The sequence below is a fragment of the Aplidium turbinatum genome, chromosome 11 (assembly GCF_918807975.1).
Source record: "Aplidium turbinatum chromosome 11, kaAplTurb1.1, whole genome shotgun sequence".
Taxonomy (NCBI): Eukaryota; Metazoa; Chordata; class Ascidiacea; order Aplousobranchia; family Polyclinidae; genus Aplidium; species Aplidium turbinatum.
This window is the reverse complement of record NC_137482.1, coordinates 16,166,467-16,190,252: the sequence shown is the minus strand read 5'-3', so window position 1 is coordinate 16,190,252 and position 23,786 is coordinate 16,166,467. Positions and strand designations below refer to the sequence as shown.

General features: G+C 38.4%; 1 protein-coding gene across 2 annotated transcripts; it reads right to left on the bottom strand.

Annotated features, from left to right (window-relative positions):
* Positions 1 to 8,254: 8,254 nt before the first annotated feature.
* Positions 8,255 to 19,305, bottom strand: LOC145779511 (TBC1 domain family member 15-like). Of its 2 annotated transcripts, none has more exons than XM_082591118.1 (15): positions 19,160 to 19,305; positions 17,706 to 17,801; positions 16,704 to 16,828; positions 16,124 to 16,348; positions 15,628 to 15,762; positions 15,353 to 15,479; positions 14,749 to 14,952; positions 14,350 to 14,478; positions 13,527 to 13,630; positions 12,490 to 12,564; positions 12,166 to 12,302; positions 11,557 to 11,657; positions 10,424 to 10,621; positions 9,919 to 10,035; positions 8,255 to 9,805 (listed from the first exon to the last, which is right to left on the bottom strand). In XM_082591118.1, the coding sequence occupies exons 1-15, from the start codon at positions 19,220 to 19,222 to the stop codon at positions 9,677 to 9,679; spliced, it is 1,965 nt and encodes a 654-aa protein (XP_082447244.1). In that variant the 5' UTR covers positions 19,223 to 19,305; the 3' UTR covers positions 8,255 to 9,676. The 2 variants fall into 2 exon arrangements, with proteins under 2 accessions (XP_082447244.1, XP_082447245.1); XM_082591119.1 differs by having other exon boundaries at positions 17,706 to 17,808; positions 19,160 to 19,222.
* Between the last annotated feature and the right edge of the window lie 4,481 nt (positions 19,306 to 23,786).

The window sequence follows — 23,786 nt, the reverse complement described above, 5'->3', positions numbered from 1 at the left end:
ATACCAAAATGATGCCAAGCATATGCGACAAGCTTGGTAGGATTTCTATGCCTCATTAGATGCTTAGCTAATCGTACGTGCGTAGGCTGCAAATAATGCCAGTCATCAAAATGAAATGCAGATTAGCTATACTTGAAAATCTCCTTTTTTCTCATAGTTGTTTAAACATTCAATAAGAATTGATTTTCGCTAACTGTCTCAAACAAGATGAAAACTGAATAAATTTTACGTTCTTTCATATTGGGCCAAAATTATGGGCCTACTGTTACAATGAAACTGTTATACATCGCTTTAACGTTTAAATCATTACCTATGAACTATACAGTGGTGCTTCCTTTATTCGCTTGAAAGTTGAATTGTTTACATTGTTTTGACAAAATTGTGCATTTTTTCGCCGTATTTGCAAAATGATCTTGCGGCTATGTACCTCATAAGCTTTAATCCCACAAACGTAAGTTTGTTTACTAGCCTACCGGGTAACAGACGACAAGATGCAAAGTGAAAAATCTTATACAGTACAATGTCGTTTCTACCTCCAGTTGGGCTAATAGTTGTCTGAATTGTCATTCCACTAATACCAAGACCACCTTACATAAATCGAACCCTTTAATTGCCACACACAATTCTCTTTTAGTTCACAGATTGTGAGCTTTTGCTTTTAAGCAATTGTAGCTTGGAATAGGAAAAGTACAAATCAAAATCCTCTACATAACTTTTTCAGAAAAAATAAACTTTCAACGATTCTTAAAATCGTCAATGTATCAAGAGTTTGGACTCTTTAAGAGCCCGTGCCAGTTAAGGGGTTCTCATTAAATGTTTATTTAAATAAAACAATCCTTTACAGGTTTAGTCACATCTGAACACTGAAAATGCTTAATAGGCCTACGTAGCATAGACCAAAGGGAACACTTAAAAGTTAATTCCATTAATTTCCAGCAGTCTACGGCAATCCATGATATTTCACTGATAGTTTGCGTATCCAACTATGAATCACAAGCGGATATAGACTTACTAGAACTGCTTTTGTGTAAAGAATTTATAACTTACTTTCGACAGTCTTGTTGACCAAATACCTTGTATTGATGTTTTAATCAGTAACAATCTGAAGGTTTATTTATTGTAAAGTGTTTTTAGTAAATCACCGTATTCAATTTCACTATGATCGTTGCTGTTAACCCACAATCTTCGCTTACAATGGCGCTGACTTTTCCTGAACACTTTAAAAAAGAGCACAATCAGCAAAAATCTTAAGATTCCTTGAAGGTGACTCGGCCGGAAATCAAAACCAGGCAGCTCAAGGGCAGTGGTGAGAACACTAACCGTCCGCATTTGACTTATTACAATAAATAAAAATATGGAAAGCAAATGTTTAGACGATTATTGCTTGCCACCCGAAAAAGATTATCCCTGGGGCGACCAGTAAAATGTTTCTTGTGTTACTTTGTGGATGTCGCTATTTTTGTATCTGTGCCCAATTCAACACAAGTTGAATTCAGAATTTATTACAAATGCCACTTCTTACACTTTCGACTTTTACGAATTCAATATAAACTTAACAAAATCGTTTTCTGTGTCCTTTGGTCAACATTTGGCTCGGCTTTTCGAGGTGGAATGTTGTTCTAGTGCAGGTCGCCTACCTCTAAAGCAGTGGTTCTTAACCGGGGGGGCACGCTCCCCAGGGGGGCGCGAGCTCTACACAATTTCAATTTTCTTTTAATTACTTTAATGTCCTAGGACCTATGCTGTTCGTCATATTTTGTATTTTATCTTATTTTACATTGTATTCAGTAATTCTTGCTTCATAGCATCATGACATCATTCGAAATTTTATAGCCAAACTCGACCTCTGGAAGTCGAATTGAACAATGAAATCCAGCGAGCTTCAGTAACTTGGATTCTGCTCTCAAAGATGGTAACTTTGAGTCTGAGTTGAAGAAACAAATAGAAATCCACCTTAATGAATTGAAAGCAGAGTTCATTAAATACTTTCCAGATCTGGACGAGAAACGTGAAACTTGGAAGTTCATCAGAAACCCGTTTCAATGCGAAGTAGTTGATATTTTCGAAGAAGGACAGGAGGAGTTTCTTGAGATGAAATTCAACTCCACAGCTAAAGAAAACTTCAAAGAACTGGAACTTGAGACGTTCTGGGCCAATTACCTTCCTGTTTACCCCAGGCCCGTAATTAGCTTGGAGCAGCAGGGGGGCAAAAAGTATTCTAGAGGGGGCCCAACTTTTACTTTCCGTATCATGTACGAAAACGACGTTTGTACACAATGTGGGTATATTTACGCAAGAACATTAATCGTAGGCCTAATACAACGTTTACATTAGACTAGTTTATCATAGAACCAGTCAGTGGCGTAGCCAGGAATTTTGAAAGGGGGTGGGGGTTGACGGCCGACGGGCAAAGACCGACGGCGTCTTCGCCAAAGGCGACACCCAGCAGCGGGAGGTCTGGGGGGCCTCCCCCAGAAAATTTTGAAAAATTACTTTGAATTTGGTGCATTCTGAAAGCATTTTCAACAAACATGTGGGTATAAATATTCCTGTAAAATGGTGCTGTCCGGTGGCATAGCAAAAGGATAAGATCATGTTTTCTAGGGCATTTTTCGGTAATAAAGCTAAGTCTCTATGTTTTCTTGTTGCTAATTCCTGGCTGAGATATTTGAATGTTTGGTATTGGCAAAACTCGCTCTTTTAATGCAGTTTCGTTTAAAATTAGGCAAACTTTGTTTTAGAGACAACATTCTACCACACCCTTAAACACACAATGTTTACAATTAAATAACACAAGAAAATTGAGTATAAAACTGAAAAGTCAGCGAACAGAGCTAATTAACATAATTTTTTCCAGGGGGTGCCAACATTTTTGCAGGGGGGGCTTCGCCCCCCCTAGTTACGGGCCTGGTTTACCCTCTTATCGCAACTCGGGTTCTTCGAATTCTAATAATGTTTGGATCCACGTATCTTTGTGAAGCTGCATTTTCTGCTCTCGTTGCTATCAAGACCAAGTACAGAAACAGGCTAAGAGTTGAAGGAGACTTACGTTGTTCACTCTCTGGAGTTAAACCTCGCAGTAAAAATCTAGTCGCTAAGAAGCAGTGTCAAGTATCTCACTGATGTGTAGCCTACAATAAACATACAAAAATGCAATTTTTTTGGTATGATACTTATTTAAAATCTAGGGGGGCGCGAGGCACATGACCATTATTGAAGGGGAGCTTGATAGAAAAAAGGTTAAGAATCACTGCTCTAAAGGGATAAGCCAAACAGCACGAGCAACAAAATCAACTTTGATACGTTGCTGCAAAGGAAGGTTATGTGATTTATGCCACGACATTTATGTAAAGTTCTAAAGTGCTGTTTTGATCAGATATGCAGCACTTGACCTGATAAGCATTCGTGATACAGCTTATCCAAAATGCGACCCGATGTCATTTCATGGTTGTCACTTCTTATTCAAGTTTATTTCTTTTAAAAAATGATTTTCGCTCAGAGGAATAGCTGTTGTAGCCTATTACAGCATTTTTGAAACAAAATTGTAATGAATACGAACGTCTAAAATTAAGCTTCTATTGAAATTGTCCAATAAAAAAAACTTTAACAAGTATGTAACATTCGGCTACAGTATTTGGAAATAGCGGTTTATTTTTTGAAAATAATTGGTGGTCTACATAAGCGGTGCTGACGGTTGGGAAAAACGCCTACGAAAAGCAATAAAAATATCCTCTACAAGATCTGTCGCACACGTAAAATTTGCTTGAGGATTTGCTCCGTTTTGACACGTTCGATTGCCGCCGCCCTTAATTATAAGAATTCTGACGTCACTGACTACCGTGTTTTTTTCGAGCCAGAAATCGTAGTTCAATTACCCATTTCTGACCATCACAGCGAAAACCTCTTACATGTCAACACAGCAAACGTCTAAAAATAGATAGAGGTGACAAAAGTGTAAGTGTGTGTGCTATAGTTTGCTGCATGGTTAGTTCGATTCCCAACGTGTATCTCTCTAGAAAAAGTTTGTGCAAACTGTGTTTGCAGGACAACACTTGACTTTCATGTTTACAAATAAGACTAATAGTAGAGTCGTTTGGTTTGCACACACCTCATATGCAGTTCCTTTGGTGCTTCAGTCATTGTTCAAAAATGTTGTCACATGCGTGTACTGCTCCTTATCTGCTACTGATTTTGGTGGCTGGACAATCCTTGACCAGTTAATCTACGTCCTGAATTTGCAGTATGAGCATCCATAGAGCTACTGGAAGTGCCCTACCTATGTATTATTTTGGCAATGCGAGCGTCTTTGCTGATAATCCTGTTAGCTGTTACCCTTGTCTGTTTGTTGTGTGCAATCCTGGAAGAGCTTTGTTGGGTCAGTGATAGCGTCTCCTCCCCATGGCAAGTCTACCCTTCTACTTGTATTTTCTTTTATATTTGTCTGCATATTTGTTAGTGCTTGGTTGATTTAATAGAATCACGTTGATATTGGTGTCAACAGTAGACCTGCACCTGCTATCCATTTGCACTCGTGCCATTGAGTAGCTTAAGCGCTGATAGCGTACAAGCATTAGACAACACAGTCAGGTAGGTGTGTAGTACAAGTAGCACCTTTGAACCCTGGGCAGTCGCCATGGATTGTTACACCATGGGTCTCGGGGAACACTGATCTTGATCACACACCAAACTAACAAGTGGGTCCACGTCCCACCTCATGGGCAACAACCTCGACTGGTTGGCTAAAACTTGTTAGAAATCCTGCTGCCTTGCAGAAAATACTTTTTTAAGTAAAGGCTAGGCCCACCGCCAATAACTGTGGTTAGCGTCAGGAAGGGCATCCGGCTGGAAAATCTATGCTCCAAAATATTATTTAAATGCAGCAAAAGCTAAAAATGGCCCCTAGTCCCCAGCAGCCCTTAGATGGGCAAGGGGTGCGAAGAATCTCTGGGTTCCGAGAATACAAAAAAACATTGAAAAAAGATTATGGTGTTAGAATCGGATGCTGGAATGTGGGAAGTTTGTGTGGTGAAGGAACTGAAATATGTGAAGAACTAAGAAAAAGAAGGGTGGATATATGTGGCCTAGAGGAAGTAAGATGGAGGGGACAGTCAGCGCGGTTTTTAGGTGCCAATGGGAGGAGATATAAGTTATGGTGGTCAGGAAATAACACAGGAATCGGTGGTGTTGGTTTCTTGGTAAAAGAGGAATTATGTGAGAAAGTAATAGAAGTTAGAAGAAGGAGTGACAGAGTGATGACAATGGTACTTGCTTTTGAAGAGGAGGTAGCGAGGCTAATCTGTGCATATGCACCTCAAAGTGGTAGGGATTACTTAGAAAAGGAAAGTTTTTATGATGTTTTGGCAGAGGAATGGGATTTACGGAGTTCAAAAGAGTTGGTGTTTGGATTAGGAGATTTTAATGGGCATGTTGGAAAACAAGCAAATGGGTTCGAGGGCATTCATGGAGGGTATGGTTTTAGGGAGAGAAACATGGAAGGAAGAATGCTACTTGAATTTTGTGATGAAAGGAAACTTTGTATTGCCAACACATGGTTTAAAAAGAAAGAGAAAAGGAAGGTGACTTACAGCTCAGGAGGACATGAGTCGGAAATTGATTTTATTGTGGTTGGGCAGGAACAGAGAAAGTACTTGAAGAATGTGAAAGTAATTCCGTGGGAGTTGCAGCATAGACTAGTAGTAGGAGACTTAAATATGAAAAAAGTGAAGAAAATTGTGAAGAAAGAACGAGTTTTTGTGAGAAATGTGTGGAAACTGGAAGAAAAAGAAACGAGAATTAAGTTTGTGAAAAGAGCAAAAGAGCTGGTAAACATGAGTGCGCAAGACTTGTGGGCTTCATTTCAGAAAGGTGTCCTAGCAGCATGTGATGATGTGGGAAAAAGAAAGTGAGGAGGGATCGTGGAGACACATGGTGGTGGGATGAGGAGGTGAAGCATGCGATTTCACAGAAAAGATATGCATACAAGCAGTGGCGCAAAAATGGGTCAGAAGAGAATAAAAAGAAGTATAAGAGTATGAAAAAGAAGGCAAAGAGGGTTGTTGCAAGAGCTATGAAGAATGGTGCTGAGGAGGAACTTAATAAAATGGGGGAAAGCCAAAACAAAGTATTCAGACTCATAAAGCAAATGAAAAAGGATGGGAAAGATATTGTAGGGGGAAGATGTATAAGGAGTGGAGATGGGAAGTTGCATTTCAGCCCGGAAAGCAGAGGAGAAGTGTGGAAGGAACATATGGAAAATGTTATGAATAAGGAGAATGTATGGGATCATATGACAGAGGTTGATCTGGTGGAGGGTCCAGTGGGAAAAATTACTCGTGATGAAGTGGTGGAGGCAATGGGGCAAATGAAACTGCATAAAGCAGCCGGTCCATCAGAAGTGAGCGTAGAGATGATAAAAGCAAGTGGAGAGTTGGGAATTGAAGTAATGCTACAACTTAGCCAAAGGGTATTAGATGGAGAGGGAATGCCGGAGGAGTGGAAGCATAGTATTGTTGTTCCACTATTCAAGAGAAAAGGGGATGTGAGAAGTTGCAGTGCATATAGAGGTGTAAAACTACTAGAGCATGGAATGAAAATTGTGGAGCGAATACTAGAAAAGAGGTTAAGAACATTGGTGAAATTAAATGATAAGCAGTTTGGATTTATGCCAGGAAAAGGTACAGTGGATGTTCTGTTTATATTGAGAAGAATGCAGGAGGAATACCGAGAGAAGCAGAGAAAACTATATATGTGTTTCGTCGACTTAGAAAAGGCATTTGACAGAGTACCAAGGAAAGTGATGGAATGGGCAATGAGGAAAAGAGGTATACCGGAGGTATTAGTGAGAGCTGTGATGTCTATGTATGAGGATGCAAGAACAAAAGTGAGAGTTGGATCAAATTATTCAAACGGGTTTTCTGTGAAGGTTGGTGTACACCAGGGATCAGTTTTGTCACCTCTGATATTTGCTATTGTGGTTGACGTTGTAACTGAAGGAGTGAGGGAGGGCTTATTGAGTGAAATTTTGTATGCAGACGACCTGGTCTTGACAAGTAATAGTATGGAGGGAATGGAGAGAAAGTTTGAGAAATGGAAAGAAGCATTTGAAACCAAGGGTATGAAGGTGAATCTTGAAAAAACAAAAGTGATGGTGAGTGGAGCAGAAGGAACAGTTGTTGAGAGCAAAGTAGATCCCTGTGGAATATGTGGCAAGAGAGTGATGAGAAATTCAATGCAATGCAAGGAATGTGGAAAGTGGGTACATGCAAGATGTGCTAATGTCAAGAGAGCCGCAACAAGATTGGCGAAGTGTTTTGTTTGTGGGAAATGCAGTAAAGGAAGGAATGAAGTGGAAGGCCATGATGATGAGTTCTGCCGTGGCATCGAAACAGTGACAGACTTCTGTTATCTGGGTGATCGGATAAATGGAAGTGGTGGATGTGAAGCAGCGGTGACAACAAGGGCAAGATTGGGCTGGGCAAAGTTCAGGAAATGTGGGGAAATGTTGCATGGCAGAAAATTTTCACTAAGGATGAAAGGAAAAGTATATCGGAGCTGTGTGCGGCCTGCAATGCTATATGGTAGCGAGACATGGGTATTGAGAGAGAGTGAACTGGCAATCCTGAGAAGAACGGAAAGGTCAATGGTGAGAGCAATGTGTGGGGTGAAAACGAGAAGGGAAAAAAGGACTGAAGAATTGTTGGATATGCTAGAGATGAGAGAGACCATAGACCAACTGGCAAGGGCAAATGGAGTAAGATGGTATGGACATGTGATAAGGAGGGAGGAAGTTTTCTTAGAAAGGCACTAGATCTAAAGGTGGATGGGAAGAGGAAACGCGGTCGTCCAAGAAGAACGTGGAAACAACAAGTGAAGGATGAGTTTAAAAAAGTCGGACTGAAGGAGGAAGATGCAAGGGACAGGGTGAAATGGAGAAAAGGGATTAAGACAATTGCTGCGCGGAAACAATCGGCCACCCCCACTAGTGGGGAACAAACCGACGATGGATTATGATGATGATGAGTCATACAAACCAATTACGTCGGCTGACATAACGAACGTTTGTGGAGACATAAAATTTAGATTTGTGTTTTAAGAATTGAAATCAGGAAAAAATGCTGTTCAAGTCCTTCACCTGTTGTTGAAAACAGAAACGCCGCACAACAACATCGAGATGTCAATGCAACCTTTCGCTGTCTGGTACACCGAGAACCAGGAACCATTTGGTCGTGACTCTCAATCAAATAAAGACTTTGAAACGAAATTGTTTAATGTTTAAAGAATACTGACATCACAAGAACAAGTACTGTATTGCCACTTTACCGCATTGAAAATACTATTTGTCCAATGGGCTCTATGATACGCTATTCTGGTAGCTTAGAGCACTATGTCGCCAAAAAGTTTTCTTATGTGCTTCAAAGAAGGAGTTCTACAACTTTTAAAAACATTTCAATAAACAACGTAGCTGTATACTCTCCATCAATTGTTACTATCAGAGTCAACAGTAACAACTTTTATTTGGTGGTTTGTAAACTTACAAGCAGAAAATGGCTTTAAAAATAATTTAGTTAAAAAATCACTAAAAAAATTATTGGAAAGATGTCCCCACTCTAGGAAGCCCAATACATGGCCGTGATTGCTGTAAGTACGGAAAAAGAAATTTGGCAATGAGCAAACGTTAAAGCAGGGATGATGTTCAACCAGCTGAGGCTTTCACTAAGACCCGTTGTGAGTGTACGGTGTGTACCCACCGTGACAAGAAACAAAACATCTGCAGTTTCTTTGGAGGGAGAGGTTTAATTTGTAAAGTGCTTCCTGTGGCCGATAAACTGAATGCAAATCCAATGTGCATGTTTGCTGAGAAAAAGGTTGAACGACCATGCGTCAAAGCCAGCCTCGGCAAGTAGGAGTTCGTGAGCTAAACGTCACGTGAAAATGCTTCGATAATGTTTTTACATGAAGCTTAATTTAGGGAAACACTGTTGTAGTAAAAGGTGTACGTAGCCTACAGCTAATTAGTACTGAAAACTTTTCTCTACCATGTCACTAGTACCACAACGAAAAAATTTAAAAAGCAAACTTCCAATTCGTGGTCGGTCCACTCAAGTTGCTGCATTTGACGTGTTGACAAAATATCTTTCATGTGGACAGTGCATTGAGTTAAATTCAAAACCATGTAGCATACAAGGAAATTTGCTAAAATGCAAAATGTCACTCACGATCACGAGCAGAGCAAATCGTCATGTGGAATAGCAAGTGGGTGAAAATTCAGTAGTGTGGGCTCATGAACTTGGCACAAGCCAAAGTTGTAGCTTCAAAACTGATATTCGACGCCTTAATTTCATTAAAAAAGAAACAAGGCAGAAATTTTTTAACATACAATAAGAAAAACATAAAAACGACAGCACAAAATAACACAATGTATGATAAAAAAAACAAACTAGCAAACGGTTCACGATAAAAGATTCACCAAATAATGAAGAAGCATTATATACATACACCAAGCCTAAACAAACACAGTACAAAATAAGTAGCAAAGTGTCTGTAGCAAAGACTAATTCAAGATCAGGATGGATCGTTCCTTATTGTTTACAAGTTATATATTATATAACTTATATTATACACAATACAATATTATATACTGTATAACTTATGATGGAAACGCAGCGGCTCAAGAACGTTACAAACTCAGCACAGAGCGTACGGAGTCTGATAGATCGCGTCTGCAGGTGGAGAGCTGAAGATAGATTCCTTCCGCTTTCCGCAAAGTCGCATTAAGGTCAATTTTGCAGGAAAGGTTATTGACGTGCTGCAAAGTAAAATCGGGATGTGAATACGTATGAAAAACCAGACGTACAACATAAATCTCAAACTTGATCATACAGTAACAATGAAACAAATAAGCACATTCACAAAGGATACCTTTAATATTTCGGTGAATTCGTTTTCTTTTTGCATAAGAATGTGCTTTTCGGAATCCAAAAGTGCAACGCAAATAACCAGGTGGTAATTGGGGCAAGGCAATCCTGTCCACATCACCTGGAATTTAACAGGGTTTTAAAAACATGTCACAGTAACCAGGACCGAATAAACTACGCAGTCTGTTGGCTATGTTATTTTAAGATGAGACTTGGCTTTGACCGAAGTTGCATCGCAAAACCCCAGTGAAACAATTAACACTATTTTGCAATATAAAAGTGATTGCACCGATGTGGGTAGATTTCAGTTTTTGAAATATTGGCTTAGTCACGAATTTGTCTTAATATGTTTGGGGCTTAATGCTTTATGAAAACGGACCAAGCTTTTTAGTCATTCTGCAACCGATAAACGTTAAATTGTGACGATCTTCATGGGCACAATTTTTGACAAAGGAATCGGAACCGTTTGAGTATCAATAGACACCGATAGTGAATATCACAGACGGTACCTCCCACAATGTCTGGATGTCCTCGAAGGAAAATTCTCGTTTGAATCTGAGCAGGAGCCATCTGAAGCAGAAGTAAAGATTGCCGGAGTCCTTCTCCGTTAAACTATCGAAAAACTTGGGATCAAGAAACTGGATCAGTGTCCGAAGATCCTGCAGTTGCTTCTTCATCCCTTTCTGGCTCATTTCGAAGTTGTGTTGCTGAAACATGGAATATAATGCAAATACAAAGAAACAACAATGAGCTCACACAGTATATTGTATTTACCATGCATTTCCACAAATATTACGTTAACTATTCACATTAATTAACCATAAATTGACATCTAGCCTACAATCTTTATGGTACAAACTAAAACGTTATGGCATAGTGCACTTGACTGCCTAAATATTATGTATGAAAAAACTTGGCAATGCAACTGAACTATGAATAATACTATCTACTATGAACTATGAATAATTGAATATACTATCGTCTGAACTGAACTGCGATCTAATTTCAAATCTGAACTTACCCAAGGACAAACAAATTTGCTTTGAGCTTGAGATACTTTGATCACTTTACTTTTATACTAATATTTTGACTTCGATTATTTTCCAAGATGTGAAATGTATAACGATTTCTTTGAATGATCTACGACTATGCTCGATGTGAATAGACTAAGACTGCTACAACCAACTCCTTCCGAATCATTTATGAAGTTCATTAAAGCGCAGAAGTGTCCAAACCACCATATACTTTGTATTCCAACAGGAAAACACAAAAGAAACCATTGTAAATCTACAAAAAGAGCCATAGCACCGAAATTTATTGGATTCAATCAATGCTCGAGCATAGCTGAAGACAGAAGCTTTGCTGCTGGTCAACTCATCACTAACAAACTAAGTCTTTTAATGGTAAAGACAAAGTGAAACTGTTCACCAAACATTTGATAAATAAAGTGACTTGCATTCTTGTGGTGACTGTATAGGCTAAGTCTTTTAGCTTCTTTTCAATTTGACTAACGGGACTTACGCTAAGAGTCTTCTTGCTTTTCCTAAAAAAAGTCTGACTCATGCGTAACAGAACATGAGAGACAGTTTTATAACAGTCACAATAAAAATTAAAAATACAAACGTATAAAAAAAAATCTTACGACGATATTCATGAATCCAACAAAACACCAAAAAGCATCGACTTCACTGCCCATCACTTCTAGGATGGGAGAGAGCAAGTCGTTCATGCCTTGAACGTATCCTGCAACAACGACAAAGACACGTCGTCATGTTTGAAGGTTAAAGTTTCCTGCTTCGCAAACTAAATTAGATTTACTTTGAACTGTACCCAGACAGCAAATTAGTCTACAGACGTTAAATCAATGTAAAAAACGACTGATTTATTGTTTAGGTATATGCATGACATTCCACGATTGTGATGACAGTACATACAGTAGAAAATGAGGAGCGTGGAAGGTATTGGTTTATAAAAAGTGATGTAAAATATCGTGGCCGTCAACGGGGAAGATTGTCGTAAGAGTTGTTGTGCATGAATGAACTTTGTTTTTAAAACACGTTTATGTGACTTAAATATATTGAAAAATTGCGTGAAAATGGACTTTCGAAAAAACGTAACGGTCATACCTTAGGAAATGCATCATACAGCATAAAACAATATGCAGAAAGAGTAGTGATCATTCACTGTACTGCATCATTGCACTAACTTCATGCAGATGGATCATTGCACTCATGCATGACTTATGACGTACCGAGATCAAAGTTATACATGACGTAGGTGACCAAGATATCGTTGAGCATCTTCAGGCTCACGTTGTTGTTTCCTTCATAGAACATGCGAGTGCGGTCGGTTCGGGATACATCTTTCTCGATCAGACACTTGTTTTCTCTTCAAAAAAAAGACAGACAACGTAAATTACTAATGTTTTAATCGCAAGAAATTATCACTGCGCAGAGTTTGGGAATAGAAAGGTAAATGGAAGACAACTTACGCTACACGTTGGTCGAAGAAGCGTTACAATTATTGGAATATAAAAAATAAAAAAAAATGACAACATCCAAAGCATGCTACGCACTTTAGAGAGCTGAAGCGACTTTCCTGGTCCTCGTCAACGGATTTCCATTGTATTTTCATTTTATAGTATTCGTCTCTGAAAGATAGATCAACAGTTAAAGTTAGCAGGCAATGTATTTGTATATAAACATATATTTGATAGAAATATTTTCAGTTATATTTCATGCAGTTGAAGCAGAGTTTTGGAGCTGGAGCGCCGAAGCTTTGTATCTTCAAAAAGAGCTGGAGCTGTTTGTAAAATTCTGGTGGAGCTGGAGCCAGTTATTTGATAGAGAGCTCCAGTTTCAATTAATTTCATGAGATGCTATTGGCTGATTCACTTAATTTAACAGCAACCCATCACAAAATTGATTGTTGGTTGGTATTTTTAATCGTTGTGCGCCTGCTACTTCGTAAGATTTTTCATTTGGGGCGATTACTGATCGAGGGCTACTATCAATGAAGTCGTATCTCATTTGAGTAAATAGGGTAATGGAGCCGGAGCCGTTTCCTTTTTATACCGGTTCCAAAGCCCTGAATATGAGAACAAGTTGCGCAAATTTAAATTTTTAAGTAAATGGGATTGCATTATTCCGCGGAAACTTAGCAAAAGTATTTTGAACACTAAACAGAAAACATGTAAGAAAAAGTGTGGGATGATTTTTAGCTGCATGTGTTGGTCATTTGTATGGGCAAATCAAGCAGAAGCAGGAAGGTAGCCAAAAAGAAATCGTAACTACGCATTTAGAAGCAAAATTCAGCATAGAGTTAATCGTCACATTTTCCAAAAGAAACCTAACAGAGCAAAAACTAGACAGGTGAAATTCGTCTGTGCACAACATGACAAATTTTCGCACTAAATCCAGGCAGAGATACTCTGTAATTTGGAAAAGAGCAAACATTTTGAAAAACCTTGACTACTCATATATAACGTAAAACTTATAACATTAACATAATGAAAAAAATTGTGGATTAAAAACGTATACTTTTGTTAAAAAGTAATATCTATGCAATTAAACACTTACGTTTAAAAGAAACTAAACGCAAGCCTGCACTTACTCTTTCTGACGCTTGTGTTCTTTCAATTCATCTCTGGTCAGATTCCAAGGAAAGTAATCGAGTAAATATTTCCACACCTCCTTTCGCAAGGTCGGATCAACTCCCTAAAAAAAGAATAACAAGATGATACAGATATTGTCTACAATTCAGGTATGATGTCACTGCACAGTGCACACCTTGTGACTGTTGGAGGAGAAACGTTTGTTGAACAAGAAAGTTTTCTCTATAGCTCAACTTTGCAATTTCACACATAACTACAGTATAGTAGACCGTTAAGTCATTGATACAAATCTGGCCATCCGAGTTGTCAACCTCAAGATTTTGTTTACAGAGGATGTTGCAAAAATAATGCTGTACTTGTTCTAATAGTAAAGCACATGAACTGCTCCAATAAATTATTTGATAGTCTCAGCTCATTCGATCATCATTTACATGGTCCTAAACAATGTTCAAGAGCAGTTTCATGGCGACCCAAAATTCACTTGATTTTTTTTTGCTAAAATGACTTTTGTGGCCAGATTGCATCTCGCCTCACTTTTAGTTCTCTTGAAATACATTTGCAATCAAACGGATTTGAGGTCCAAACTCAATCTTTTCGTTGCCCAAATTTGGGCCATGGCCCATACTGTGAGAACTACTGTTCCAAAGCTTTCTCAAACACAAAAGCTGGGTGAAAGTCAACCTAAGGGGTTCAGAAATGACAAAACAACAAGTCTGCCCATCAAACTAACGTTAGCAACATTCTACTGGTTCTACGGGCAGCTAAAACTGTGTATGTCATCATTGCTGCTGAGCAGAAGACTAAAATGCAACAGCCACTTACTCCGTTAAAAATAGCCATCTTGACCTCATCCACATTCACCACTCTACCCTCTTTATCTTTCTGCGCGTTCCAAAGCTCGGTACTCAATGGTATTTCACGAGGCGGTTCACGACGTGGTCCAAGATCAGCCTGAAAAAGTATGAAGTCAGACAAATTGACGTGCATATATTTACATGAAGAATTTAATTATTCGCACAGTCCTCATCACATGAACAAAAAAGCAGCATTTTTCGATATCAAAAAGTAAGACGAAGAAAAAATGCATGTTAAATGAATTCTAGCTAACTGGAATACAATCTTTTCAGTAGAATTTGCCTTTTTTAGATGATAATATTAACAAAAAACCCAGCTCAACTTTTCAAAAAAATAGTCTTAAGCTGACGTGTGAGAAACACTTACACATGTAATAACTTCAAATCCACCGCTCCCTTCGCCTTCTTGCTTAATCTGAATTCGACTTGAGCCTACTGCTTGAGTGACATCACCTTCAGGTAGAGTTGCTCTTTCATGGGCGGGCCGAGAAGAAGTTTCTGCAGGATTGAGCATCTCTTGAAGGAAGTTAGTGACTTTTGAAAATCCACTCAATGCTGAATTGACAGGTTGCTGAAAAGGTGAAGAGATGCAGCAGAATAGTTTGAGATCTACTGATTTTTGTTTGCCCGTCTTGTATTTGTAGTGTAAAAGCATAATGCACTGTTATGTCAACACAACACTGTCTATTAACCACTGCATTCTACTTACATACCTATTCATTTCAAAAACATTGCTGATGAATATGTTTGAAATTAGGGGTCTGCTACTATTCGGTGAGTCCGATTCGGTGGGTCCGATTCGGTGAGTCCGATTCGGTGAGTTCCTAACCCCTAACCCAAACTCCTAACCCTAAAACGGCAATGATAATTAGGCTACGGTACCTGATAATTTAAAAAAAAAATTGAAAAAATCCCCCGTTAAGAGATCGGACTCGCCGAAACGGGCCATTCCGGAAATTAGCATACTCTACCTCCAAGAATTTGGTGTGAAATGCTGGTATAGCATTTTCGTCGAACAAATTAAGTTCATCAAAGGATTGAGTAAGTGCATCTCGATTGTGAGGAAAAGCTTCCAGGGTCCTTGGATGTTTTGCGGACCTTGAAAAGATACAATTCTAATTATCAAACAATGGGATAAAATTACTAGCAGCCGGCAAACACTACAGTAACATTCAAAAAGCAAGTATGCGAGATCACAATAAAATCATTTGGTAAATAATAAAGTCTTGGAGATGGCAGCACTTACGGCTTTGTGATTATATATATGTTTAGTGCCTTCAAAAACTTCTTGCATCCACCCTCGTGAAAATAGAGAGCCGGAAGTGACGCACCATCTGCTAGTTCCAACGTCAAATATTTCCATCCAACATTTTTTTCTGATCTAATAAGATTAGCGACATTTAGAGTGTGTCTAACTATGCCATGAAAGGGAATGCTGCGCTAACCATGAAAGGTAGTCAGATAATAAACACCAAAATGGATCATGTGACGCACACTTGCACAGCGTACATAAAATAATTCCATCTTAATTAAGTTCATGCTAGTGTGAATGAAAACATCATGAAATTTTGATCATACACAATGATATATTGTGCTTCTTGGCGTATAAACCTCGTAAATCAAAAAGCAATATTTTCTTAAAAAGAAAATGAACACCACTTGGAAAAATAGAAACTACTTTGTTTGCGTGTGATAAAAAACTTGCAATGGAGCAATCTTTCCCACATGAGTAAATATCTTACCGTTTAATCAAGCGTATCTCATCCAAAGGTACTGTAAAGTTGCAACGGTCCAAGATATCGGAGGATTTCGGCACAAGAGCATCCAAGTCACCAGCGAACGAGTCTTGGCTCAACTTTTTTTGAGACGAATGCTTGTCAGCCACGACTGTCCAATCAGGCTCGGAAGTAGTTCTTTCATCCAAGGAAGGCAGTCGCATTTCTGTTGTTATTTCTTGACTTGGTGCTCTGCAGAGAGACAATAAGTTAAACTGGTAAAATCATCCACAAAGTGGAAACATCGAGCTGGATGGGAACGTTGAAGCGATGTTAAAAATGGCAGCTTTTGCAATGACAGAAAAAAATCATAAGATAACGATTAACGACCATATGTCAAATCACTCAACTTTCTAATATGAGTGGTCAGATCTTCAGAAACATACAAACCAAATATTTCTTCTTCTCTAAAAATAGTTGCAACGTTCATCAGATGAATGCGAAGGTCTCAATAAATTTTATTCAGTACAGATACATTTAGGATGAATTGTTTAATATCCATAACTTTAAATTTATTAAACTATCGGTACTTAAAGAACACTCTTACCCTTCCAAAGTGTCGTTGCCACCGACAACAGCACTACATGAATTGTTGAGAATTTGAGTATCGGCGGAACTGGATTCAAAACAATCTTTTGGCTCAGATTTCCATTCCATCTCAGTTACACTATCCTAAAAGAAACAATATTTAGTTAAACTCCTTTTTTACATTGCATTAAGTTTAGTTGGAAGACTGGTGCGATCGTAATATAACAACTCAAGAAATAATAGAATCCATATCGATTGTACATTGTACAAGAAGACAATATTTTCACATTCAAACTCACTATCAGTTAAAACGATTAAATTCCATGGTTGATGGTACAGCAACTACACAGTGTTTCAGGTACTTTTGGCACTTACAAATCGGTTTGGGTGGGGTAAACTAAAGAATTACCAAACAGACAGTTCTGAAATAGTGGCTATACTGGCTAAGCTTTAAAAAGCTTACCCTAATTGTAGGCCATTGCCCATAGCACTGTCTGTACAACTGAGAATTGAATAAGGTATTAAATCATAGGAAGTAAAATGCATAGAAAAAAAATCACTATAACTTGTGACTTAGCCTATAGAACATAACCGATCAGATTATAACACAATTAGTTGTTTGCTTAAATTTGGGTTGTAGCCTTTTATTAACAGGATAACAGCACTTCAAGAATTTTTGTGTCAAATTAGGATTTGCCTTTGCGTAAAAGTTTAAATGAGTCAGTAGAGAATGTTCGATCTGTGCAAAAAGAATACTTCATGATATGGTGTTTGTAAATATGTAAAATATATTGCCATAAGCCCATAATGCTCAACCCTGTTGGATCGTTGTGTCTTGCCTGTCTTTGGTACAATCATTATAATTTTAGAAAAATGTTAATCCCTTTGTTGTTGAGAAAGTAGATTGAAATTGAAACCATTTCAAAAATGGGACAATCTCAGATCTAACTATAACTACTTACAGTTACACAGTACACACTTTATAGTTAAAGAGCATTAAAAATTATTAATTAAAATGTACCTTCTCAACAATTCTAAGAGTCCCACCTATCAGATGCTCTTCATCGCTGTCAGCCAAATATAAATGAATGAACACTCCGCCTTGCGCAAATGAAACCTAAAAACTCAAGCAATGTTAGAATAAAATGAATTCAGATGTAATTGTTAGATCACAGTGTAGATTCTAACGTTCTGTTTAAGCCTGATGCTGCGAGTTCATTGTGGTAATATCGAATTACACGAGCTTTCGGATACCGCTTTTCAGTATATAACCGACGACGCAGATCGTAAAATAAAGAATGTCTTCAAAGACCTGGACTTGCCAGTCCGCCTCTTTCGACGCTCACGAATCCTCCAAAACGCAATTAAAAAACCACAAAAATCCGAACCTTGCCGGCTGCAAAACTGCCAACTACGGAACGACGACATGTGTACCACCAAGAACTGTGTCTACAAGATCATATGCAAAAAATGCAGGGAAAGCTATATAGGCAGCATGATCCGCACACTCCACTCCCGCATCAAAGAACACCTTAGCTCAGATAAAAGTTCGGTCTTTGATCATCAACAGTGCCACGCCGACTTTGAATGTAAAATTATTGCCAGAGAAAATGACGCAGTACAATTACGTTTCAAAGAGACCATCTTCATAAGCAGACAAAATCCAAAAATCAACAACCGTGCCGAAAGGGAAGAACTACGTCACCTAATCTACTAACAACTGATTCAACAAAATTTCACAGCAATAGCGCCTAACAGCACAGAAACTCAACAGCCGGCAGCCTCAAGATAAACCAAAGAAGCACATGAAAGAACCACTCACTGAATTCAACACCATTCATCATAGCACATGACTAGGGAACTGTGTTCCGAAAGCTCGTGTAATTCGATATTACCACAATGAACTCGCAGCATCAGGCTTAAACAGATCGTTAGAATCTACACTGTGAAGTAAGCAATCATCATGCTGCTAAAAGCGAAACTCAATCAATTGCGTAATTGTTAGAGTTGAGTAAAAACTTCCAAGTTCTAAGAAAGTTACAGCACCATTGTGATACGCCCACTACACGGAATAGCCCGTTTCGGTGAGTCCGATTCGGTAAGTCCAATTCGGTGAGTCCGATTCCCTATTCGGTTATTTTTTGAATTTTTTTTTTAAATTATTGGGTACCGTAGCCTAATTATCATTGCCGTTTTAGGGTTAGGAGTTAGGGTTAGGGGGTAGGAGTTAGGGGTTAGGAACTCACCGAATCGGACTCACCGAATAGTAGCAGACTCCCCACTACAGTAGCTAAACCTGTCATCACAAGACACAATACAGATCTTGCTGGAAAACAAAAGATTTGCTGCATACAAAACATGCTGTTACCTAGCTTTGAGGTAAGACAGGTGAGTTCAATATAAAAGTAGTGAACAATTTATAGCCAAAATAACTAACAATGTTCCACTTTTACTAGATACAGTACTACAACTTACCACATAATCCTTTGCATTATCATGTGAATCCAGTTTACCACTGAGATATGCAGCGGCTTCCATAATTCAAAGAATCCAAAATTACGCAAAGTAACAACAATTTAAAATCTTGTTTTATAATAATACACAGAATTTACAACTGTAAATCAATTCTATGACAATTAGGTAGCAATGTAGCAATATAAATGCAACATATTACGACACATCCTTCACATACCATCAAACATTAGAGTCACCTAGGTTTTATGATACTATTACAAGCCTCTATGCTCCCGGCAGCCATCACCACCGAAAAGTCGTTAAATGCCCTCTGAAATTACCACACCAGTAGACCATGTTTATTGTACAGATGCAGCTGTCCTTGTTGATAGTTTTTGATGCAAAATAGAGATGCAGCTGTGAGTAGCAAAACAAAATAAAGTATCTACATAGCTGTAGCTACCGTGGGTCTGCTACTATTCGGTGAGTCCGATTCGGTGAGTCCGATTCGGTGAGTCTGATTCGGTGAGTTCCTAACCTCTAACCCTAACTCCTAACCCTAAAACGGCAATGATAATTAGGCCACGGTACCCGATAATTAAAAAAAAAAATTGAAAAAATCTCCCGTTAAGGGATCGGACTCACCGAATCGGACTCACCGAAACGGGCCATTCCGAGCTACCGTAGGCTACGGCCGCTACACTATGCTACGGTCGCTACACTATGCTACGGCCGCTACGCTATGCTACGTAAATTCAAATCAGTCACACATGGGAATCAATAAGCAGGATTGCGTAATCACAAAGACTGCTTGTAATGCGTAAACAATGCACACACGCTTGAGGGTTGTCTGCGCATGCGATGTCAGACTGCTCGCAATGCGTAAACAATGCACACACACTGGGTTGTCTGCGCATGCGATGTCTGTGGCACTGCGCATGCAAAAATGCTGCTATAATTTCAGTACATTTATAAACGATAAAATCGGAGCTTTGTAAATAAATATCGCTGCCGAAAAAATATCGTATCGTATCGAAATGTCATAATATCGCCCAGCTCTACGGTACATTAGTACTCTCAAGCAAGGTCGTTGAGAGCATAACTTGGTCCTGGTATAAACGTGATTCTCGGAACTCAAATCATGATACGTCTAACAAAAACGCACAATCTTCAAAAAATATCAATCAATCAATCAAGGCAGTGGCTATTTGACCGGCTCCGGTCTTTAAATCTGAAACACTATTTGACTGGTCATGACGTATTCTTTTTTCTTTCAAAGCAAAAGACGAGAGAAGAAAAAAGTGTCTATAACTTCTAAATTCAACAATTTTATTCAACTGAGTCCGTGGCGCGTGCGATTTTTCTTGGGCTGGTGTTCGCGAGTGAATGAGTTTGATACTATCCTGAAGCGCTTCTTTTTTCTTTTTTTTAATTAAATTTTGACCCAAAGTGAACTCAATCGTTAGGTTGCTGTATTTTTGTGGTCAATTTTTAATTCGAGTAGCTTTTTTACGTCTTTTCAAATATAAGTAATATTCAATTGAGTTGAATTGAAGTAATAAAGTTAGAGTATTTTTAATTTGCTGGAATTTGAGAATTTCTCTGGGCAAGTTTCCGTTCGTCGTAAGACTAAGAGGATGTGACCGTGTTTGCCGAACGACGCATTACATTTTTGCTCTCAACAAGTTAGTTTGGTTTTTGCTCTCAACAAGTAACTTTTTACAGCCACCAAACTAACTTGTTGAGAGCAAAAATGTAATGCGTTGTTCGGCAAACATGGTCACATCCTCTTACGACGAACAGAAACTTACCCAGAGAAATTCTCAAATTCCAGCAAATTAAAAATACTCTAACTTTATTACTTATATTTGAAAAGACGTAAAAAAGCTACTCGAATTAAAAATTGACCACTAAAATGCAGCAGCCTAACGATTGAGTTCACTTTGGGTCAAAATTTAGTTTTAAAAAAAAGCGCTTCAGGATGGTATCAAACTCTTTCACTTGCAAACACCACTCCGAGAAAAATTGCATGTTCCACAGACTCAGTTGAATAAAATTGTTGAATTTAGAACCTATATATATATATATAGGTACTTTTTTCTTCTCCTCTCGTCTTTTGCTTTGAAAGAGAAAAAGAAAAAAGAATACGTCATGACCAGTCAAATAGCGTTTTAGATTCAAAGACCGGAGCCGTTCGAATAGCCACTGCCATTAATCAATCAATGTTTTATTTGTCAGTAACAGGAACATAGGTACATGTTTGTAATATGCAAGCAATATACACTACGCAAAAGTTACACAAGTTCCCATACCGACAGGGAGACGAGACGACCATACGGTCTACTAGTCAATTGCCACCCTACGGAAATGACGATTTTGCCGTTTAAAATAAGCTTACAAAAGAAAAATAAAATAAAACGTCAAAACGTTCCGGCGCTTCAACATACGCACCAAAAAAAAAAAAAAAACACATATTTAAGATAATGTAGGCCTAAACACAAAATTCCAAGAAGCAAGCAGAGCCAGAGATTAATCAAGTTTCCGACTGAATATGTTGTATTGCAAAATTATGAAACTGGCAAGTTGGTTTCCAAAAAATAAAGTTCAAAAAATATGTGGAAGTTTACTCAAACACTCAGGCCCTTTGAAAAGGTTATGACCCCTACAGGTAGTATACCTGTAGTCAACATTACTGCTCCCAAGAGACAGCACATGAAAATGATTTATTAAAATTATGTAAGATAGGAAAATGACACGCTGCAAGTCGCTGCATTGCACAAATTACGTAAAACTCGTCGTGACAACGACGTTGTATGAGACAACTTTTAACTAAAGCAGATTTACTACACTGTCCATATTTCTCATAATTGTTGTTGCATTGAGGTGCAGTGTTTTAAAAAACTCTATTGTATCCAATTCTAAAAAAATGTATATATGTAATTTGGACACACGTTTTAATTTTGGCAGTGGCTATTTGACCGGCGCCGGTCTTTGAATCTGAAACACTATTTAACCGGTCATGACGTCACTATATAAGGCACTTTTTTTCTTTTTCTCTTTCAAAGCAAAAGACGAGAAGCGCCTATATAAGTTCTAAATTCGACAACGTTATTCAACTCGATCCGTGGCGCGTATGATATTTCTCCGGTTGCTATTCCAGAGGGACTGAGTTCGATACTACCTGGATGCGTTCTTTTTTATTTATTTTTTTTTAACTAAATTTTGACCCGAAGTGCATTTTTTTAGTCAATTTTTAATTTGAGTTGCCTACAGCCCTATTTTTTATGTCTTTTCAAATGTAAGTAATAAAGTTAGAGTTTTTTTAATTTGCTGGAACTGGAGATTTTCTCTAGGTACGGTAATTTTCCGTTCGTCATAAGAGGATGTGACCGTGTTTGCCAAGCGACGCATTACATACCATTACCATTTTTTCAAAAGAAGCATTGTATAAGTTATAACTAACTTGTTGAGAGCAAAAATGTAATGCGTCGTTCGGCAAACACGGCCACATCCTCTTATGACAAACGGAAAATTACCGTACCCAGAGAAAATCTCAAATTCCAACAAATTAAAAAAACTCTAACTTTATTACTCACATTTGAAAGGACATAAAAAATAGGACTGTAGGCAACTCAAATTAAAAATTGACTAAAAAAATGCACTTCGGGTCAAAATTTAGTTAAAAAAAAATAATAAAAATAAAAAAAAGGAATGCTTCCGGGTAGTACCGGTATTGAACTCATTCCCTCTGGAATAGCAACCGGAGAAATATCATACGCGCCACGGATCGAGTTGAATAAAGTTGTCGAATTTAGAACTTATATAGGCGCTTCTCGTCTTTTGCTTTGAAAGAGAAAAAGAAAAAAAGTGCCTTATATAGTGACGTCATGACCGGTTAAATAGTGTTTCAAATTCAAAGACCGGCGCCGGTCAAATAGCCACTGCCTTTAACTTTTTCAGAGTTTGAGCCACTAGCATGAAGCCTGACAGCACTGGAGCTGGAGTCAGACCTCTTTTATAGTGGCCCCACAGATTGATTGAATCTTTATCCTCGGACTGGGAAAGCTTCTTGTAGAGCTTAATCCTGGCAGTTTCACATACTTGTAGACTAGAGGCTTTGAATCACTGACACAGGCCCGGTCACTGAGATTGAAGTTTTCGATTGTTGAAGTCTTGCCAGGGAATTATTTCATCCATTAGATGCCACTGAATGGAGAGCAATCCTTAATGTGTGTTGCTCAAGCGCACACCCCAAGAGTCGAACCAGCGCCGCTTGATCTTGAAGCTTCTTCGTTCCAGAAGTGATGCGCTAACCAACTGAGCTATCGGGGTGGACAGGAGCCCTGCTGGTAAGCTGCATAGTATTAGTAGTCTACAGTAGCGGCAATAAAAGGCTGGTATTAGCAGTATTTGTGTCAGTTGGGAATTCGTGTTGCTGAATAGCAAATCAACCAGCCACACGCCACTGTAGATAGACTGGTGCCAACAGTAACGTATAAACAACTCTTTTAGGCTACTTTAACAATTTATCTTACAAACAACTACAGTATATTGTCTAACTATACAAGGTGCGCATATCTTACAGCCTTATACATTCACTGAAAGAAACGTTCCAACTTTAAGATCGATGTCAATCGTAAGGACAACT

What these genes read in the sequence shown, in the direction of transcription:
- LOC145779511 (XM_082591118.1), bottom strand. Translation starts at nt 19,222, where the DNA reads ATGGAAGCCGCTGCATATCTCAGTGGTAAACTGGATTCACATGATAAT. An exon ending in CTCTTAGAATTGTTGAGAAG is followed by an intron (nt 16,829 to 17,705) that starts GTACATTTTAAT and finishes TGTTTCTTTTAG; the next exon opens with GATAGTGTAACTGAGATGGA. An exon ending in ACATCCAGACATTGTGGGAG is followed by an intron (nt 10,036 to 10,423) that starts GTACCGTCTGTG and finishes GTTAAATTCCAG; the next exon opens with GTGATGTGGACAGGATTGCC.